We start from the raw sequence: 20,161 nt of genomic DNA on the forward strand, positions 1-20,161 counted from the left end.
AGAAAGGCCATTATCACCAATTGTGTATCCTAGATAAGGAACCTTAGAGCAAGCTAGCTTACACTTCGCTGGGTGAAGTTTAAGATTTGCTTTTCTAAGCCTAGCAAAAACTTCAGTCAGATGCTTTTTGTGTTCACTCCAATTTTCTGAGAATACTATGATATCATCCATAAATGCAAGACAGTACTTCCAGCTAATACCTTTTAATGCTTTAGACATGACTGCTTGAAATGACATTGGAGCATTCATGAGCCCAAAAGGAATTCTGTTGAATGTATATACTGCATCATGGGTATTAAAACTAGATTTATCCTTAGTATCTTTGTCTAATGGCACTTGCCAAAAAGCACCTTTTAAATCCAGCACACTAAATATCTTAGCATCTGCACTGCCCAATGTATCTATGACTTCAGTGAATAGTGGTAAAGGCCATATCATTGGTTTAGTGACAGCATTTATGCGCCTATAATCTATTGCCATGCGCCAAGAGTTACCATCAGACTTCTTTACCATAACAACAGGGGAGCACCATTCACAATCGTCATTTTCCTCTATAATACCTAGCTCTAACAATTCTTTTACTTGTCTAGAGATTTCTTGCTTTATCACTGGTGAGGTTTTATAAGGAAATGAGCGTATTGGATGAGCTTCACCCGTGTCAATTTTGTGAGTATGCAGATCTGTGCAACCTAGATCAGCCCATGATTTGGCAAAAACATCAGAATTTTCCTCTACCATGCTAACTAGCTCAGCCTCATCGTTGCTATTTAAAGCACATGTTGAAAAGTCAATGTTCAGCTCATTAGCTGAAGCTTGCCCATCAAGCGGAACCACTTTCTTGCTACCCACTTGCACGTTCATATGGCTATTATTAGCTGTAACAGCTAGTTCACTGGCTTTGATGTTCTTTGTGGTATTTGTGGAATGTTTGTTGATAGGGGAAATTCTAGCTATGGGGATTCCCTTTTGAACAGTTATGTCCTGATCTGTGTCATTTGATATATGATAGACTGGTTTGTCTCTGCTAATGATACAATGAGCACCTTTGCAACCTTGCAATGGACCAGAACTATAGTCTAAAGGTTCAGCTACACAGTCACGTAGTCCTCTATTGTCACTAGCTATTGCATTATCAGAGAATATTACAGGGAACACAACGATGCTTCGGGAAGGTATATCAAATGTTTCTGCTGTGATAACACTCACATTTGGAAAGCGTTTATCTGAACTCTCAATGGTAGAAACAAATACACCTTCCAGAAACAAAGAGCCATCCTGATTGTCATATTCCACAGTGGCATTATGAGCCTTCATGAAATCTACACCTAGGATGATGTCATGACTAAGATTCTCTATAATATGAAACTTATGACTACAGATAAAACTACCTATACTAACCTCTACATCAGTAACACCTAATATAGGAACTACTGTGTTACCTACACTTCTAAGATTAGGAGTAGTACATTCAGTTAGCTTACATTTAGGATTTATTCTATTTAGAGTTGTCATGCTCATGCAAGAAGTTTGTGCCCCCGTGTCCACAAGTGCACGAGCAGAAAAACCCCCAAAGGCAGCAAGAATAAGGCACTCAGCCAAACCCCCAAGGCAACCGGCGTGAACAGGAGCATTTGATTGCTATTGCCGAGATGATTCCCCCGACCGGGACGAGGCACCAGCTGAAGGCTGTGACCCAACTCCGCCAGACCTGCAGTAGGCCACAAAATGCCCCCGCCGGCCACAACCCCGACAAGTTGCACCAAAAGCATAACATGCATTTCTGCTATGAGACTTACCACATCGTTGACAGTTCTTGATATACCCAGCATGGTTATTGCTTCTAGCGCTATGACTACTGTCATTGCCATTAGTGTTATTGTTAGCATGATAACGATTGCCCTTGTTCTGTTCTTGTCTAGGCATGTAACGTGCTACCGCTGCTTTAATTTCATTTTGAATTAATGTCTGTAGTTCAGTCGAGACAGAAGCACTAGCCACAGACGGTTGTGTCGTAGTCATAGGACCTGTTGTAGGAGCTAATATCCTGGCATACTCCAATATAGCTTCAACCGTGGCTGGTCGATGGCACATTACTTGCTTTTGTACATCTACTGGCAGTCCTCGCATTACTGCTTCTAACTTCTCTCTCGAACTTTTATTTGTTTGAGATATCAGACGGTCAATGTCCTCAGCAAATTGTTCTATAGTTTCTTTACCAATGTTCCACTTACGAGCATTAAGCTCTGCTGTTGCTCTCCATATTTGGTCATCGGTTCTACCATAGCGTAAGCTCAGCTCTGACATAATTCCTTCAAACGTTGCTTTCTTTGCATTAGGCAACGAACTATAATAATTATAGGCTCCACCCGCAAGCAACAATGGTATTGTCCTTTTCTTTTCACTGTCTGTCATTTCATTGTCCTGCATTACCAACACTAGCTTCTCTGACCATTCTATAAACTCCGTAGTTGCACCATAGCCTGAAAATTTTCCAATTAATGCTAATTCTGTCCTTGAAATACTTTTCTTAGGCTGCTGTGGTCGCACTTTCACTTCCTCTTCATTGTCTGACATTTCTCCCACAGCCTGATCACTTTGCTGCTGTAGCTCAAATAATTTTAGTCTGTCCTCCAAGCGTTTGAGCTCCTCTTCCTTCTCAGCAAGCCTCCGACGCAAAGTCACAGTCTTGGGTGGCATAGCTAATGATAGGTACTTCAAGATCAAATAAGGCTACCTCCACCATGTGTAGTATGATTGTTATTGTGTGTATTATCTTCTGTAGTGTAGGACTATAGTAGTTTAGTTTAGTGTATCGATGTGTATTGCTAATTAATGTAAGCGTGCTTATTGCTTCACATCTAGAGCCCAACTGTCTCTATTTATTAATTACAAGTAAAACAGTAAAACACATAAAAAGGTCAGAGGTCAATAGTAGTCACATGATAATACCTTTAACGCTTTTCATGCAACTATAACTAATCTTCACAGTGTTTCTGTTAAAGATTTTGTGTAAGTTGCTCATTGGAGGAAAGTATGTTGCTATTAGTTTGAGAAATTGTCTCCCTATATTGGTTCTGACTTCTTTATTAAACGGAGGGTTATACCAAGTGATGTTTCGTTTTCTTGTCTTGTGCTTATTGTTGTTGTTATTCTTTCTATATATCAGTTGGTGGCTATATCCACTTTTGTTTATTGCACATTAAACCATACCAAGAAGCAATAAACAAAAGTGGATATAGCCACCAACTGATATATAGAAAGAATATCACCTGCCAAATATACCTGCCAACCCAAGAGTGGGGCAATGCGTGAGATTTGGTTTTGGGGCAGTTGATGTATCAATGATAGTATATATAAAGTTGTGGAAATTGGGGCAAAAATCTCACGCATTTCTCACGCATTTTCATTTTTTCTTTGGGGTGATTGCGTGAATCTCACGCCCAATGCGAGAGAGTTGGCAGGTATGGGCACATTAGTACATGTGAACTGTCAGTTTTAGTTGACTTGTCTACTGCAAAGTACAAGAAGTGGAAACCTGCATCCGTCTTTCCCCATATACTCTGGTATTCTATGTACTATTTTTAGATATATAGTTTTCGTAAGCAAGCACAAAGAAGGTTTTTCCAACTGGAACACCAACTACTCGTTTAATTTTAATTCGATGGCGGTTGGACCAAAAAAGGATCTTGTAGGTGGGTTTTGATTGGTTTATTTTATGGTTTTCAACCACCTGGCCATAGAAAATGTAAATCTAAAAAATAGTTTTTATTCAACAGGAGAAATTGCGTCTGCTGTAAGAAAAACTGATATGAAACTTGGACTCTATCACAATTGGCTTGACAGGCATAATCCTCTGTTTCTTATGGATGAAGCGAGTAACTACACCACTCAAATATATATCAAAGTAATGAGCTTGTTAATTATTTGACTTTTTACATTAGTTTTACAGATATTGTTCATGATCTATTATTGAGCCTCAGTTCCAACCAAGTGGTGTGGCTAATGAAAACTTATTCACTTGTAGCGAAATGTTAGTGTCTCTTTTTCATCAGCTCGCAAGCTGTATCATGTTCATGTTTAAGTAGAGCCTCTAGACCGCCCCGAGGTGGAAGGGGAGACCATCAGGATCGATTGGTAAAAAAATAGTTAAATTCTAAGTTCGCGAGTGGTATAAAACTATTTAAAAATTTATCACGGTTATTAGAAATAGCCAAAGGTTGTCCTTTGGATTTGGCCCGTGTTTGTGGATGATCATCCTTAAAACAAGTGTCTATAAAATCGTTTAATTCCTTCAAAGATGGGTCTGTTGATTTTATAATAGTATGTAAAGTTTTAACCCTTTGGACCTGTCTACGTTCTTCCAAAGCCACAAGGCCCAACTGTTCTTTTTCTTGTGTGACTCCCTCCCTTTCCCTCAAATTACTTATTAAACGCGTTGCCTTGTTCTGGACCATTTCAAGCAATTGTACATATTTCTTTTCGCTCGGGTCCCATACCTCAAGAGCAAACTCCATTTTTGGTCGACATAAGGTATTATATGCGATTAATTTGATTTTAGGTGGTGCTGATGAGATATATATATATATATATATATATATATATATATATATATATATATATATATATATATATATATATGTATACATTGATTAGATGTATTTGTTATTATTTTTGTAATCACTTTGTGCTAGGAGTGTCTCCATTCTATTTTGTAAGTGGTTTGTGAGAGGCTGAAAGCGAATGGCAAGAAATTGATTGCTATGTTTTAGAGAATTTTGTGTTTAGTTTTACTTTATTCTTTCAATGTGGTAATCTCTCATTTTTAGTCAGAGAATGCACTGAAAATTACTACAAAATAATACTGAACATGTACATGAGCCCGCAGTTATGCATGTTGACACACACTCAAATATATAACGTGGCGCGAAAGCCGAACAAAATGCACATGAAGAATAAAATAATAATTGTGGATAAGTTGTTAGACCAAATAACGCAGAAGGTGTGTGCTCTAAACTACATATACTATAAAAAAATTAGAAATAGTTAATGTTAAAATATTACTGAAAACCAAAACTGTAAAACATGAGAAACTAACTCAAAATCATAACATCCATGACTGAGCAATACAAGCGGTTGATTTACTTTGCCTACTTACTGAACTGACTGCCAAGTTAAGCCAACATTCTTAGTACTTGCCTTTTTGCTAACGAAATATTATTACTCATTTGCTACGTTAAATTAATAAAATGATTGATCTATGAAACATAAGGTACAACGGCCAGGGTTTTACAATCACATTATTTCAATATACATCTAAACAGTCTAGAGTTACAATTAACTCTGACATTTACACTAAAAGTTTATTTTTTTATCAGCTTATGGTCAGGTTGTTCGGGTGAACCTTAACAGATGTTTGTTTTGGTCTACACAAGTGATTGGCAAGATTTAGTTGATTCTTAGGTTCATCATATTGTAGAACAAGGAAATTCCTGAACTGCATGAACTGATAAACACATATAAACCGGACCTTCTCTGGTCAGATGGCACCCTGAGAGGCACTGAGGAGTATTATACCTGCAAGGAGTTTCTTGCCTGGCTCTACAATGAAAGGTTATTGATTAATGAAAAAATCCTATGTTTTGGCTTGGTTTTCCAATATAAGGTCTGCTAGTAGTAAGATCATACTCGGTCTGACAGCTGAACGGTGTTTTAAGCACGATGGGAAAAACAAAACTGCTAAATTTGCATCGAAGCATTGAGATAAATTTAACAGTTCCTCACAGCTTAGTTAATAACTTGACCAGTCAAGTTGTTGGCTAAACTGCTTGGTAACCAATCGTTTAATTTTGAACCGATGGCCTCGGAGGTTAGAAAGTCAAGGGAGAAAGTTTTATAAATGTACTATAAGACACCAAAAGATGGTGTGAAGGATGCAATCTCATTCACTCATTTTACTTAATTTTCTTTAGTTCGGGTCGTAAAATGATGTCCCTTATGATTGCCGGTTTTGCATGAAATGACGAGTCGCTATTGACGTTATAATCTGATACTCGCACTGTAACAATAGAAGACAACTCATTTCATCTTTCAGCTAAATTTGAAATTTTCAATCTTGTGAATAATGAGTGCCATTGCGCCGACATACGGGAATCAGCATATGAGCCTAACTAATACTCTTCGCTTCATAGATGTAGTTGATCATGGACTACTGTTTGTAGTGTTCTTAGTAGTCTGGATCAGAGAAATCAGTGCTACATATACTGGTTAATGACATAATTGTAGAGGTAAACCTACATTTGTATAGACCTCAGTCTTTCTTAAAGATAGCAGGACATGCGTGTGAAGGTCTCCCTTCATCAGTGTTAAGTGAGACACTGGCTGTTGAACCGACCAACATGAACCGACTAATATAAACCGACCAACATAAACCGACCAATGTAAACCGACCAACGTAAACCGATCAACATAAACCGACTAACATAAACTGACCAACATAAACTGTCGAAAATAAATCGCCTCACATAAACCGACCAATGTAAACCGCCTAACATAAACCAACCAGCATAAACTAACCAACGTAAACCGACCAACGTAAATCGACCAGCGTAGACCGACCAACGGAAACTGACCAACATAAACTGACCAACATAAACCGACATAAAACTTTTATTTCATCTGATAAATTGGTTTCTGACTTACAGAATTCATCTTTTCCCAAAAACATGCTTAGGATTTATAACTCACAAAACTTTCTGTGATTTTTAAGTTAGAGGCCAAGTATGTCATACAATGAACACAGGCTTTCCAGTATAGAGATATGTGCGCAATGCATGCTAAAAAGTATTTTAAGCCAGAAATATTCTTTGCTCTTAATTTTAGCAGGGTTGGTTTGATATATATCGCTTGATATATACCATCGATATATATCGGTGATAGATATGATATTTTTGGGTAAAAAAATCGATATTGTTGAAAAATATCCATTTATCATTCTGTTTTCACCTTACAACTATTGCTAACAGTCTAAAAACACTGAATAACACCTAAAATCATCAAATACTTGTATAGGGGCCTATTAGGCTTACCCAACATAGACAAACAAAGACAGCCATACCAAGGAAGTGACATTGGCTAGACCAATTAATTAGTGTTTGAGTTGAGAAGAGTTTTTCAGATCTAAATAGTATTCCTTCATCTCAGTACTATCTCACTAACCTGATTATCTCATCTCAAGTTAAACTGCTATATTTTATTGCCTTTTTGGAAGACCAGCCTGCTGAAAACCCTTTGAACTTCATAATCCATGATTTTGAATTGAACATTTTGACACCCAGAAACAGACTTGTAAGAACATTACACTGGCTCACTGAGATGACAGAGTATCTCATCATTTTCTGTAAAAATCTTTCAATGAATAGCTTCAAAGGATTCTGGCTCAGTATAAAACCTATAGATAAATGTGATGATATTACTGACTGCTAGTGTTGAATGTGTGTGTTTTCATCATGTGAACTGGTTCACAGTAAGTTGAGAAGTCATCTCGGTGTGATGAAGGCTGGTAGTAGAGCAGGAGGGCATCAAAAAGCTGTCAAAAAAGTGATTTATTCCTTCTGAAGGTGGGCTATGTAATAAAAGTGGCATCTAGATCAGAATTTCGCGCTGATTTCAAATATCTGGTTGCTACACCTGTCAGATTGTTCATTTTTGAACAATATGATTAATATATTATTTCAAATAAATAAATGTCTGTAATGTTTTATGTGCTTCTACCAACAATGTGATAATGGAAATGGCACATAAATACTAAATAACTAGCAATAGCCTAAGTTGGAATCAATTCTGATAACACTAAAATATTTATTCTTCAAATATTAGAATTGTATTATATAATATTATGTATTCCCAATTTGGTTGATATTGTGGCAGCTTTACAGTTTGTCCTTGATATTCCGCAACTCCTATATCATTACAGATCTGCAAAACAAAATGAAAAGTATTTTTTTAAACAGATGTATATATGATATTTTAGTATACATATATTCATCATTAATGCTTATTACATTGAACCGTGTACTTTATTATGCAAGTGAAATCGCAATTAGTCAGTCTTTTATACGTTATGACATACATGTATATGTATTCTAATCAAACATGAAGCAAACCTTTGGTTACAATACTACTCGAATACTAACCTTCTAATTCACAGTCATCTGAGTCTTCTGCATCACTACTTTCATCTCCATCCTCTTTATTTCTATTGCTACAGCAGCTGCATCTGCATGTGTCCATACGCTTGAGATCTGTATTGTGGCACTGACAGCAACGAGACTGGCACCCAGTTTTGCATCGACAAAACATGTCCATGAGCACATCAGGAGGTGCTGGTTGTTGTGTCATCCATCTAGCTTTAAGCTCTCCACCTTCCATTAACCATCCATGTTGCTGGGGGAATGGGGCATTAATGATGATTTGCGTGGCTCTTCTCCATATCGCGGCTTGATAGGCAGCCCTAGATATATGAAGAATTAACTCATCTAGTGTGGGTGGTAGGTTTGATTGTGATGTGCGAGACAGTGAGCAGAAGATATACCGTGCTTCATTGATTGAATTTGTCTCTTCACCATATAATCTGCATATGAATGTCTCAATAGATTCTCTTATTGCACTATCAACTTCCAAATATGTTCCCAATGATTTCAGTGTGTTACAGAATTCAGGATTGTTCTTTAGTAGCTTGAAGAAAGTTATTATCCCTTTGGAATAGAATGCGCTTACACTGTCGCATCCACTTAGAGCATGGAGCCCGAGCAGTGCTTTGCATCGTTTGGGTGTGAGGACGGTAGACAGACAGCCTGTTTACATATCTCAACTACTTCTTACCACAGCAGTAAATAAATTTCTGTGATGGCAGCTCATCCACTAGAGATAGACAGCTTAGGAAAACATTTGTGTCCTGGCACTTGATTAGAACTTTTGAGCTGGGTTTGCCTTCAATTATTTTTGCTATCTTGCATATCTGCCTCCTCTCTATCTATCTACCTAACTATCTATTGGCTTACAGCGATTGATCCATCAAGGTCATAGCTGATCATGTGGCATTCTTGAGAAAAAGCTGTTACAAGATCTAGTTTCTGCTTCACAGTTGACTTGCTCCATGTATCCTTTAAAAGTTTCACTTGGACAGTCTTGTTTGAGCCATCTGCTAAAAATTCAGACCATTTTGGCACTGATTAGTTCAGACTAAACACAGCAACCTTCTGCCTTCGTTTAACACTTCTACGACTTCTCTCACCTCCTTTAATGCTGATATCAGGGTATGTGTCACAAACAAAATCCGCATGGCATGTGTGATACACGCTTGCAATACTAACTATCCGTTGCAAAAGCTGACTTGCAACCGTGCCAAAAGTTGGAGGAGCTTTCAGGGTCTGAATTTCGACCATAACATCAACCACAACAGCGTCAAAGACTGGTAGCTGATCCTGGTTAACATAGATTGAAGGTTGATCATCAACATCTTTCTCAACAGCAGCCATCAGAGCCGACTTAGCAGTCTTCAATATAAAGCCATCAGAGTTAGCCAGGGACTAACTGATGTTGCCAAGAGAGAATGATAACACTTTTCTTAAATACAAGTTACGCTGTTGGCTGATCCCTAACAAATTCGCAAACAGTCTGTGCGAACACTCTAGGACTTTTTCTTTTGATTTCTTCTTAGCTGATGGTAATGTAGTGATGGTTTTGAGCTTGTTTGACTTGATGGATGCATTGAAATCAATCTCTTGGGTGCTTAACCTCTTCTGGACAAATTCTGAAAGCTATTTCTCTCCTATCACATTTGCCATTTCAAGATCCTGCTTCACTTCAATAGAGGCTTTTGCACCACTGGTAATATGTACTAGCTTGGTGGTTTGAAACGCAAGCGAATTTATTCTTGCTGTTATGAGTTTTTCATGACTTTCCTCATCAGCCTTCCATGCCTTTTCACATATCTCATAATTTGCTGCATCCGAATCACTAAGCACTAGCATCTTCTTCATGTCTGTATGTGCAGCTGTTCGTTCCGGGTGAGATAGAGTCCAGCGTTGAGAGGCGGATGATTCTCGGTAAACTCTATGATTCCACCGTGAGACTTTGAGTCTCTTTTAACTGTTTGCTCAATAGGTTGATCACAAGCGATAGAGCTGAATGGACAGTGATGTCGTGATTGATAAGTAAAATACCCCTTATTCATAAGAGCCTCGCTATGCTATGTGATACTTTCAGATTGGTCATCTCTGCATAGTACAGCGTGCCATATTTAGCGTAGTTTGTGTGATCATATGCAAAAAACTAAGGAAGGGTCATACATGTAATTTATATATACATGTATTTCCAAATTGTAGGCTATAATACGTCATGTAAACTGCAGAGTTAGTTTTGCTGCTCACAAAATGTGCAGACAAAAATGAAAATGTTTTCTTTTTCTCCCACCAAAGTACCATCATCATGGAGTAAAGTAATACATATCTAGTCTCACCTCTTTTGCTGTATCACATTCTTTCTGTCTCTTCTCATGTCTTTTCTCAGCTCTTTCCATAACGAGTTTGTTACAATACTTTTTATAACAGTCATAATGAAATAACAAGTCCGAACTCTCATCAAATGCTTAGCACTTTTTGAGCAATTTCACATTGAATGCTCTCTTCTTTCAATATCAACCATCTGTTTGAATACTGTTTGGCCGTCTCATATTGAAGTTTAGGGTTTCATTCACAGACTGATCAAGACAGTGAAACAAGCAGTCTTGCTACATCCTTGGCATAGGTTAAGAAATGCTGAGAGTTGACTCAACTAATCTCAAATAAAAACATTTATTAATTTTCGAGATTATAAAATAGTTTTCTATGTCTGATATGTAAGGTTTTCTAAGCAAACTTGGAGTTGCCCCCTCTCATTTCAAAAGTGCTCTCTAGTTCAGAAATGTGCAAACACATAGGTGTAGAAACATTATAATCGAATTCAGCATAAATTTCTGACTATGAAATATCTTTGTTTGAGTAGCCCACCCTCCGAAGGAAAAGGCTGAAAGATAAGATTATGTTCCTGCTCTACTATCGCAAGCTGGTGTTTGTTTACAAATATCTAAACTAGACAAGAGTAGGACATTAGAACATGTTTGGACTATCATAGTGTGTATTTACTATTTGCACTATTTTGTTTGCGCTTTGCATTCATGTCATGATTTCCAATTCAATGTTTGACGAACATTTTCATATTTATCACTATTATTATTATAATAGGCCTGCAATAAATCAAGTGTTTGGTATTAAACATTGCTGACTGGTCCTATAAAACCTATAAAATACATCAATCACAATGTAAACACCATATGAGTTCAACCTAGCTTCAAATTTTTTTCAAAACTGTCATTTGTTTCAAAAATATCATAAATATCATGATATTTATCAGTGATACGATATTTTTAAAAATATCGATGTTTTTGCCAACCCTGAATTTTAGTCATTTTCAAAATGAACTTTAAATAATTATACGACAACCCTATCAAGTAACCTTTATAGAAAACTATAAATCTAACCTTTCAAGTATAAATTGCGGTGTTCCTCAAGGTTCAATCTCTGGTCCAACCTTATTCTTACTACAGTCAAACCTGGATAACTCAAACTTCACGGGACCAGGTGAAAGTGTTTGAGTTATCAGAGCGTTCAAGTTATTAGAGCACTGTCATAAGTCCATGTAATTATTAGTAGATACATGTACATATACAAACTATAATATAAATCAAAAGCATGAATGGCTTGTTTCAAATTAAATGCTTCTAATGTAGTTTAAAAATTTTTTATCAGACACTATAGAGATTGTTCTATCACTTGAGATTTGTTTTTTGTTTTATGTGATGTGACTGCCAGGACATTTTCAGATTAAACTTGTCAAAACTTGATTGCTGTTGAAATGCTCCGAAGAAAAGACATGTTTTTCTTTTGACCGTTTTAATCCCGTTTTAACCAAGATCAATTTTGCCGATTTTCTTGAAGTTTATGCGAAGGTTACCTCGCTTTTCCTAGCCTTCGTAAGACCATCGCTAAGCGGATGTTTGGTAAAAATCAAATTTCACCAAACCTTTAGAAAAGTCGTTGACGAAAATATTTTGCTGATGATGGTAATACAGATGCCTACAAACTACTAAAAGTTGAGGTTTATCTCTATGGCTTGGAATAAAGTGATATTCTAAAGCGATAACAACCGTCTCGGTAGCCGTTGGCCAAAAAACCGTTTGAGTTAACAAAGTTGAGGTCGAGTTATCTGAATCAATTTATCATTGCGTGGAAATGGACCAAACAAAACCGTTCGAGTTAACCATGTGTTCGAGCTCTCCGAGGGCGAGTTATCCATGTTTAACTGTATATCTTTATGATCTTGTGTCATCTACTAATCATTTAAAATCTATTCTATATGCTGACGATACCAGTTAATTTTTTTAGTTTAACAACTTGAATAATGACATTGATATAGTTAATATTGAACTTCAAAAAATTGAACAATGGTGTAATACAAATAAATTAACTGTAAACATGGACAAAACAATGTACATTGTAATGAGAAATCATCAAAAGAAAATTGAATTAGAAAAATCAATTAAATTATTTGATCTGGAGTTAAAGGAGACATCTTCGATCAAATTTTTAGGAATTCATTTGGACAGTCACCCGATATGGGACACGCACATCAATAAGCTAAATAAGCAGATATGATCTGTCAGGCCTGATTAGTAGATGGTCTAAATTTTTACCCAGAAATATGAAACTAATATACAGCGCGTTTATTAACTCTAAAATTAGTTACTGTCTGGAGTCATGAGGAGATGCTCCATATTGTTATTAAAGAAAGCACTAATATCACACAAAAATATCATCTCGGTTCCTGTTTGTACAGCTGTCTGTGTTGCCTGTTGATAAACTTTAGCAGTATAAAATTCTCTTGATAGCTCATTAAAAGTTTTATTCAAGTGCTGACAAACAACAAAAGATTCACACTATAAATCTATAACACAAGATTTTTAGAAAACCATCTACCTTTACCGTTATTTTATACTGCTTCAGGTCAAACAACAATCGATTACAGAGTACTATCACAATGGCAGTCTTCCAATAGTTGTAGAGTTAATGTTAACAGCCGTTTGTTAGGCCTAGATTAATTCAGACTTGCTGTTTGAGTTTGGCAATTCCTGTGGGCCCAGCCCTTCGACATGCTGCAGTGCTACTGCGCATGTTGGCCTTAACAAGTAGGAATTAAGCTTATATTTATTTTGTTTAACTTGATCAATATTATAACTATATCTTCATTTTGCTTAATGTTATACTGTATTTCTACTAATTGATGAAATAAAATACACACACACTCAACTGTTTTAAATTATTGTCATCAAATCTCTCACCCGCTTAGGACTTTCACATGACTTGTAATAGTAATAAAAAGCATAATGCTATATATTATAATATTGGGCCTAATCTATAAATTAGTTGTCTATAGATTTTATGTATGTAACTATGTAAGGCGTACCAAGTTGATCAACTATGTAAGGTCTACCAAGTTGATCTTATACTAACAGTTTAAAGACATCAATGATGCACACAACAACATCAGTTCATATGGCTGTTATTTTAAAGACATCAATGATGCACACAACAAAATCAGTTCATATGGCTGTTATTTTAAAGACGAATGATGCACACAACAACATCTGTTTATATGGCTGTTATTTTAAAGACATCAATGATGCACACAACAACATCAGTTCATATGACTGTTATTTTAAAGACGAATGATGCACACAACAACATCTGTTCATATGGCTGTTATTTTAAAGACATCAATGATGCACACAACAACATCAGTTCATATGGCTGTTATTTTAAAGACATCAATGATGCACACAACAACATCTGTTCATATGGCTGTTATTTTAAAGACATCAATGGTGCACACAACAACATCTGTTCATATGACTGTTATTTTAAAGACATCAATGATGCACACAACAACATATGTTCATATGGGTGTTATGTGTGTGCAAATTGGTTAATCTTATAGGAGCAACTACCCTACAGGATGGAAATATTCGTTGGTTATAAAAATTCGCGATTTTGCGAACAGTCAATTCCGCGAATTATTAAATTCCGTGAATAATTAGTTCTATTTTTAATCACAAGGAAGAATAACTACTGCATCAAATAAAAAACTAGTCGCTAGGCTAGTTTTTAATATAAATACTAAACGTAGTTGAGTTCCAAAACATTTTTAAAATCATTGCCTGGGCTTTGAGCTAACACCATTGCCAATGCATCACATTTATTTAAAAAATTATTCAAGGTTGTCACAAGATATGCAGAATGGCGTCATCACAAAAATAGCCGCTAGGCAGAAGGACTAAACGTAGCCGAGTTCCAAAACTTTTTTAAAATCATCGCCGGGCTTCAAGTTTTATTGCCATTGCATCAAACTTTACAAAATTATTCAAGGTTTTCACAAGTTATTCGGCATGGCTTCATCATCGCAAAAATCTCTCCTAGTCTTTTTACATTGAAATCAATTCCATCAATCTCTAATACTGAAGTTGAGAACCATCATGATTCTGATCTGGACGTTATGGTATGTATTTGATTTGCAGTGCAGATACGCTTTTCCATAATTAACTGCATTAGTTAACTCTTTTGTTTAAAAACTGATCGCTTTCATTAAATACTTCAGCTATTGTTTTTGTACTTCCGTAACACTTATTAATATTTTTTCTTTTTGTGTTTACTGCAGATTGAGAATGAAACAAGCTACTCCGATTACGAAAACTAGAGACAAGTAGTAATATTCATAGAGGCAGGAATATTGGCAGAGAAGCAACCAGTCAACCTAGACCCCCTTCATCGACAACAACTCCATGATATCGCTGCAGCAAACATGATTAAATTATATATTTTATTTCATGTATAGATATATTATAACTTATTACAAACATGAGTGTACAAATAAAATATTTCGAATACAAATAAAATTTTACGAATGATGAATGGAGTAAATATAAACAGTTTAGTCTATATGGCGGTTGTCTAGAGCAATAAAATTAAACTGATACTCTTGATAAGTGAATACTAGCGTGTAATGGTGCTCTCTCACTAGTTATTTTGGTAATAGCAGTCCTATATCGCTGTCACTGTCTTGGGTAGATGTTAAAGGCGATTCTCTCACTACTACATGGCTGGTAAGGAAGTTATCATCAGAACTCTCCTCGTGGCTTACTATTGCAAAGTTCTGCCGGTTGGCCAAAGATTTGTGCTCGTAAAGGCGTTTTTGTTAAAACAGATATATTCTCCTCGTAAGTAGCTGCGGTCACTTCTATCTACCTCAATTTCCAGACTTCCCTGAATGATTCGTGATCCTCTAAGAATGACATATACCACCCTTGCAGTATTGTGCTGGCGTGTATGATGAAAAATCTCTCTCTCACACTAAAACAAATAATGAAGCGGTAGGGATGGAAAAAATAAATATTGCGTTTTACTGAAGAACCAAAGTAAAATTCAACTAATTTAGTAAATGGTTTTGAAAAAACTCATTACTTACCACAAATTGTTGGTTCATCAAAGGCTTCCAAATCTATGAATACTCGTAAAAACCTCTGAACGCAGCAAAAAAATTATAGCTTAGCTGTCCCGCCTTAGCACGATCCACCCGTAGTTGTAAGCTAAATAGAAAACGAAACACGCAATGCGCGCATGCGTAGGGTTAACTCTATTGGTAGACGTAATAGAGTTAACTCTTCGTAGAGAGTAGCAATTTTCAGCCGTGAATAAATTAATCCGCGAATATGCATGAAATGGCAATTTTCGCGAAATATAACTCCGCGAATAAATTCATCCTGTAGGGTATTAGTTCATAGCATGTACCTGCTGACAGTATGTTAGTGCCTAGCTATATAATATATCTATTGTCTACCTGCAGTCCAGTTAAAGATACCATTATTGTAAATGATCGCTGGGCAGATGGTACAGCTTGTCAACATGGTGGATATTTCACTTGTAAAGACAGATACAATCCTAAGGTAAAGCATTTGTATACAGAATAAATATACACGACAGCAAGCATAAGAATACAATTGTATTAATGCATATAGATGGAATCGCTCTTATGTTACCAGCTTTTGGAATTGTTTCACCTTATATTTGTTTACGCAATAGTTTGTTGACTGATCATGAAAACTGGTTTTTTGTATATGTTCATGATTTTATAGCAAAATTTGATTATTAATGCAAAATCTACTGCATTGGTGCAGTAGATTTTCCTTTTTAATGTTGTAAGGCTGCTTTCACTGGCTTACTGTCTAAAATACCTGTGGGAACAATTTTAGGCGTTTTGACATTATGGCCTACAAACTGCTGTCACTGCAGCTGCTTTTGTAGTTTTCAGAACACTTCTATACTTATTAGAAGTGTTCTGATGAAATTTGTATGTAGATGTGATCCTAAGTCGAGGCTTGGTATAGTAACCTTTCTATAGCATATATTTACTACAACAATCGCAGTACAATTTTAGGTATTTTTGCTGTTTCATGTTTGGCAGTCTCCAGAACATCTTTGCATTCTTGGGATATCTTTATTGACATTAAACTCACTTATTGTTTGCTGATTTTAGGTTCTGCAGAAGAGGAAATGGGAAAGTTGCAACACACTTCAGAACAGTTGGGGCTACCGGAGAGATGCTGATCTGCAAAATTTTCTTACTATAAAAAGCATCCTCACTACGCTAGCTCAAGTGGTGAGGTAAGATTCCATATAATGCATTATGGAAGAACAATCTGTAGGTCCGAAGAGTATTGTTAAAATATGTATATTGGAATCTGGTATACACAAACACATTGGCTGTGTTTTATTTACTAGAAATTCCCGTCATACAGCCCACGGCCAGAGTGATATTGGAACAAAGAAAGGGTACTGCTGGTTGAGAAATGCAATATTAGCAGTCAAATGGCATTGCAGTGCAATAGGATAACTGCAATGGTAGCTGCAAAGGTAGCTGTAATGTACTGGGTGTTGTTATGTACAACAGCAATAATGGAAGGAAAAGATTATATGTTTATATCTCTCCCCTGCAATAGGAGAAATGCAATATTAGAAGTAAAATGGCAAGCTGCTGTGTAATATACACAGTTTGAAAGTTGGTTGTGTTGAATGCAGAATGGTTTTGACAGCGATCTGTAACCAAATGAAAAAATGAGTCATGATCACAGAAACCATGGTTAAGTCAGGTGTGTGAGATATAGAGTTATATACACTAGCAGAATGAGAAAATTCTCAGTTATTTTGCAAAGAAAGTTTGATTTTAGCTTAAATACAGTAGATTTTCTGGTCAATAAACTGAATGCATGTTTACCATTAGTGCGAAAACATAGTTTTGAGAAAACTGGTGTTAAAGTTTGAGAAACGAAAACCAATGCACAATTTTGTTTACATTGCAAAATGTCATAGCAACCAATATCAAGAAGTTGTGATATTTATCTAGATTTTTGTATTTACATGCAAAAGATTATGCTCAATTTAAAAATCCAAACAGATTTTAGTTGGTTTTCATAGAAATAGCTGTATATCTATAAGAAAGTGTAGGCCTATAACTTAATTTTGCAGATATTAAAACAGCTTGGCAGTACCATGATATTGGGCACAGCCGTAGTATCACCAACAAAATCTTTAGAAAAATAATAACAGTAACATATTGCCCAACATCGGTCACTATATACTTCGATCTTGTAAATTCAAATGATTATTCTTATGATTAAATCTTATAAAATCGAATAATTATTCTTATAATTAAATATTGTCATAATCTTATAAGAATCGTTAGAGAAATATCATCATCATTTCCTTTACTTTCACTGTTTTGGACAGCAGTTGGAATACCAAAGTACTCATTATAAGTGCCAAAAATGTCAGTTACTTTGAAATCGACAAAAAAGAAACGATTATATTTCAGTACTTCTATGTTAATCACGGAAACCTTTGGCAATTGGACAATGCCATAGACTGGTGAAATGCGCACGTTTTTCTCGTTAAATGCGCACGACTTAATGGTTCTACTCTCTGTCGCACGGCCTTATCGGCGTTTCGTTGGCCGGTCTTAATTTTGATTAAAAAAAGCTTGTCAAGTTTTAGTGGCGATTTTAGGCCAAATCAATCTGTCTATTTATGTATAATCCGATCAGATGGGTTAATTTCAGGATATTGTCTACAAATTTCATAGACTTGGTAACATATTTAAATAGGTTTATGTGTTTTGTATCGTTATTATAATTAAACGACTCCATAGAAAAATAGTTAAATTTGTTGATGAGATTTGGGCACAAGGGTTTGGGACGGCTGTTCATGAATAATTTTGGTGAGTTGTGTGCTCATATGCATTTATCATAAAGCTCCCAAACAATCGCTTCGCTCGTGTTTGGTGGTGGGAAAAGAATTTTTCACTCTGTGCACGCATGGTTTGATCTGTTTGGGCCATACTTACTGTGACTCCTCTCTACCGAATGTTTCAGTTGTGGTGGAAACTACCTCCTCAATGTTGGACCCACCCATGATGGTAGAATTCTACCAATATTTGAGGAGAGGTTGAGACAGATGGGGGCGTGGCTTAAAGTCAATGGAGAAGCGGTATATGCTAGTTCACCCTGGAGATATCAGAATGATACGGTTTCTGGCAATGTCTGGTAAGTTTTGGTATAGTTAAAGGTTGACTTGCAACAAAATTCACATTACAGTTATTTGGTATCAAAAGATTCTCCATGTCTTACTCTGCTGTATTGTAGGTGCAAAATATGTGGAAATGTGATAACAAGCTCTTAAAAGCCCAAAAACAAACAGTTAATCGCAGCCATCACGAAAACGCTGTAGATTGGAATTTCTTTCCAAAGCGGCTCATGACGCAGTTGAACACGATGGCTTCTGTTTACACTTTCATGCAGCCTCAATTGCTGAAATATTTTCACAAATATACTTCACTCATTCAATAAAACCATGTCTGTTGTCCTTATGCGTCTATTTCATCATTATTGTAATGCTGTCACTTTGAGCACTGGTATCTCAAAACCTACCGTAAAAATTTGTTTAATTTTTTCACCTTAGCTCGAAGGAATGCATATCATCCTCTGATAAACATGGCGAGCCTGTTGGTCACCTGTGATAGTCGAAAAATGGTGCAGAAATTATTCGCGCTGTTTGGCAGAAAGTATGGGTCACATGATCCGATTACGACTAGATGATTAGACCAAGCTGAATAAAACTGTAAAGCAGCGAGCATCTATATTTAATAAGGGCTTTCCGGTAAAACCCGAAGTGTTTGGCATAAACTAGTGCTACGTGACGTTTTATATTGAGCCTTTTATTGGCCTTTAATTTTACGTGAGAACATCATGTGTCAAAACAATAACCACAATGTTTGAGTACGTCGTCAAAATAAAGCGATTCCAAACTACGACGTGTTCGTGCTGGCTGCGATTAACTGTTCATTTTTGAGCTTTTAAGAGCTTGTAATCACATTTCCACATATTTTGCACCTACAGCAGAGTAAGATATGGTAAACCTTTTGATACCATATAACTGTAAAGTGAATTTTGTTGCAAGTCAACCATTAAGGGAAAGCGGCTCTGATGACAATGCCTTGCATAATGTTAAGTGTTGGAGTATTATTAGTTTATTACTCAATTGTTATGTTCTTATTAAGGTACACACAGAAGAAGTCAAACAGTTCATCAAGTGGATACAGTGTTTATGCATTTGTACTCGAATGGCCTGAGAATAATAAACTTACACTGGGTGCCCCCATAGCCACCCCTACTACAACTATTAACATGCTTGGATACTCAGGTGTTAATCAGTACTTTGAGTACAGCAGAAGGAGAGATGGAGCTGGTCTGGTAGTCAAGTTTCCTTACATTCCACCAAACAAGTTACCTTCATTCTATGCCTGGGTACTTAAACTAGACAACCTTCATAACTAAGGTGTTTACATAGGAAACTGAATGACAATCTACAATAGAAATAAGGTGACAAATGATCAGAATATAATGATATTTTATTGGCATTATTACTTGTGTTATCTATTGATAATCATACTCATATACTCA

At 36.2% G+C, this 20,161-nt stretch overlaps 1 protein-coding gene across 1 annotated transcript; it reads left to right on the top strand.

Moving 5' to 3' along the window:
* Positions 1-3,110: 3,110 nt before the first annotated feature.
* On the top strand, positions 3,111-20,142 carry LOC137394118 (alpha-L-fucosidase-like). The gene is made up of 8 exons (XM_068080837.1): positions 3,111-3,130; positions 3,586-3,692; positions 3,777-3,904; positions 5,477-5,610; positions 15,994-16,093; positions 16,684-16,811; positions 18,575-18,745; positions 19,759-20,142. Exons 1-8 carry the CDS (start codon positions 3,111-3,113, stop codon positions 20,033-20,035), a joined length of 1,065 nt encoding a protein of 354 aa, XP_067936938.1. The 3' UTR covers positions 20,036-20,142.
* Positions 20,143-20,161: the final 19 nt, after the last annotated feature.

Source organism: Watersipora subatra, chromosome 4 (assembly GCF_963576615.1).
Source record: "Watersipora subatra chromosome 4, tzWatSuba1.1, whole genome shotgun sequence".
Lineage (NCBI taxonomy): Eukaryota > Metazoa > Bryozoa > Gymnolaemata > Cheilostomatida > Watersiporidae > Watersipora > Watersipora subatra.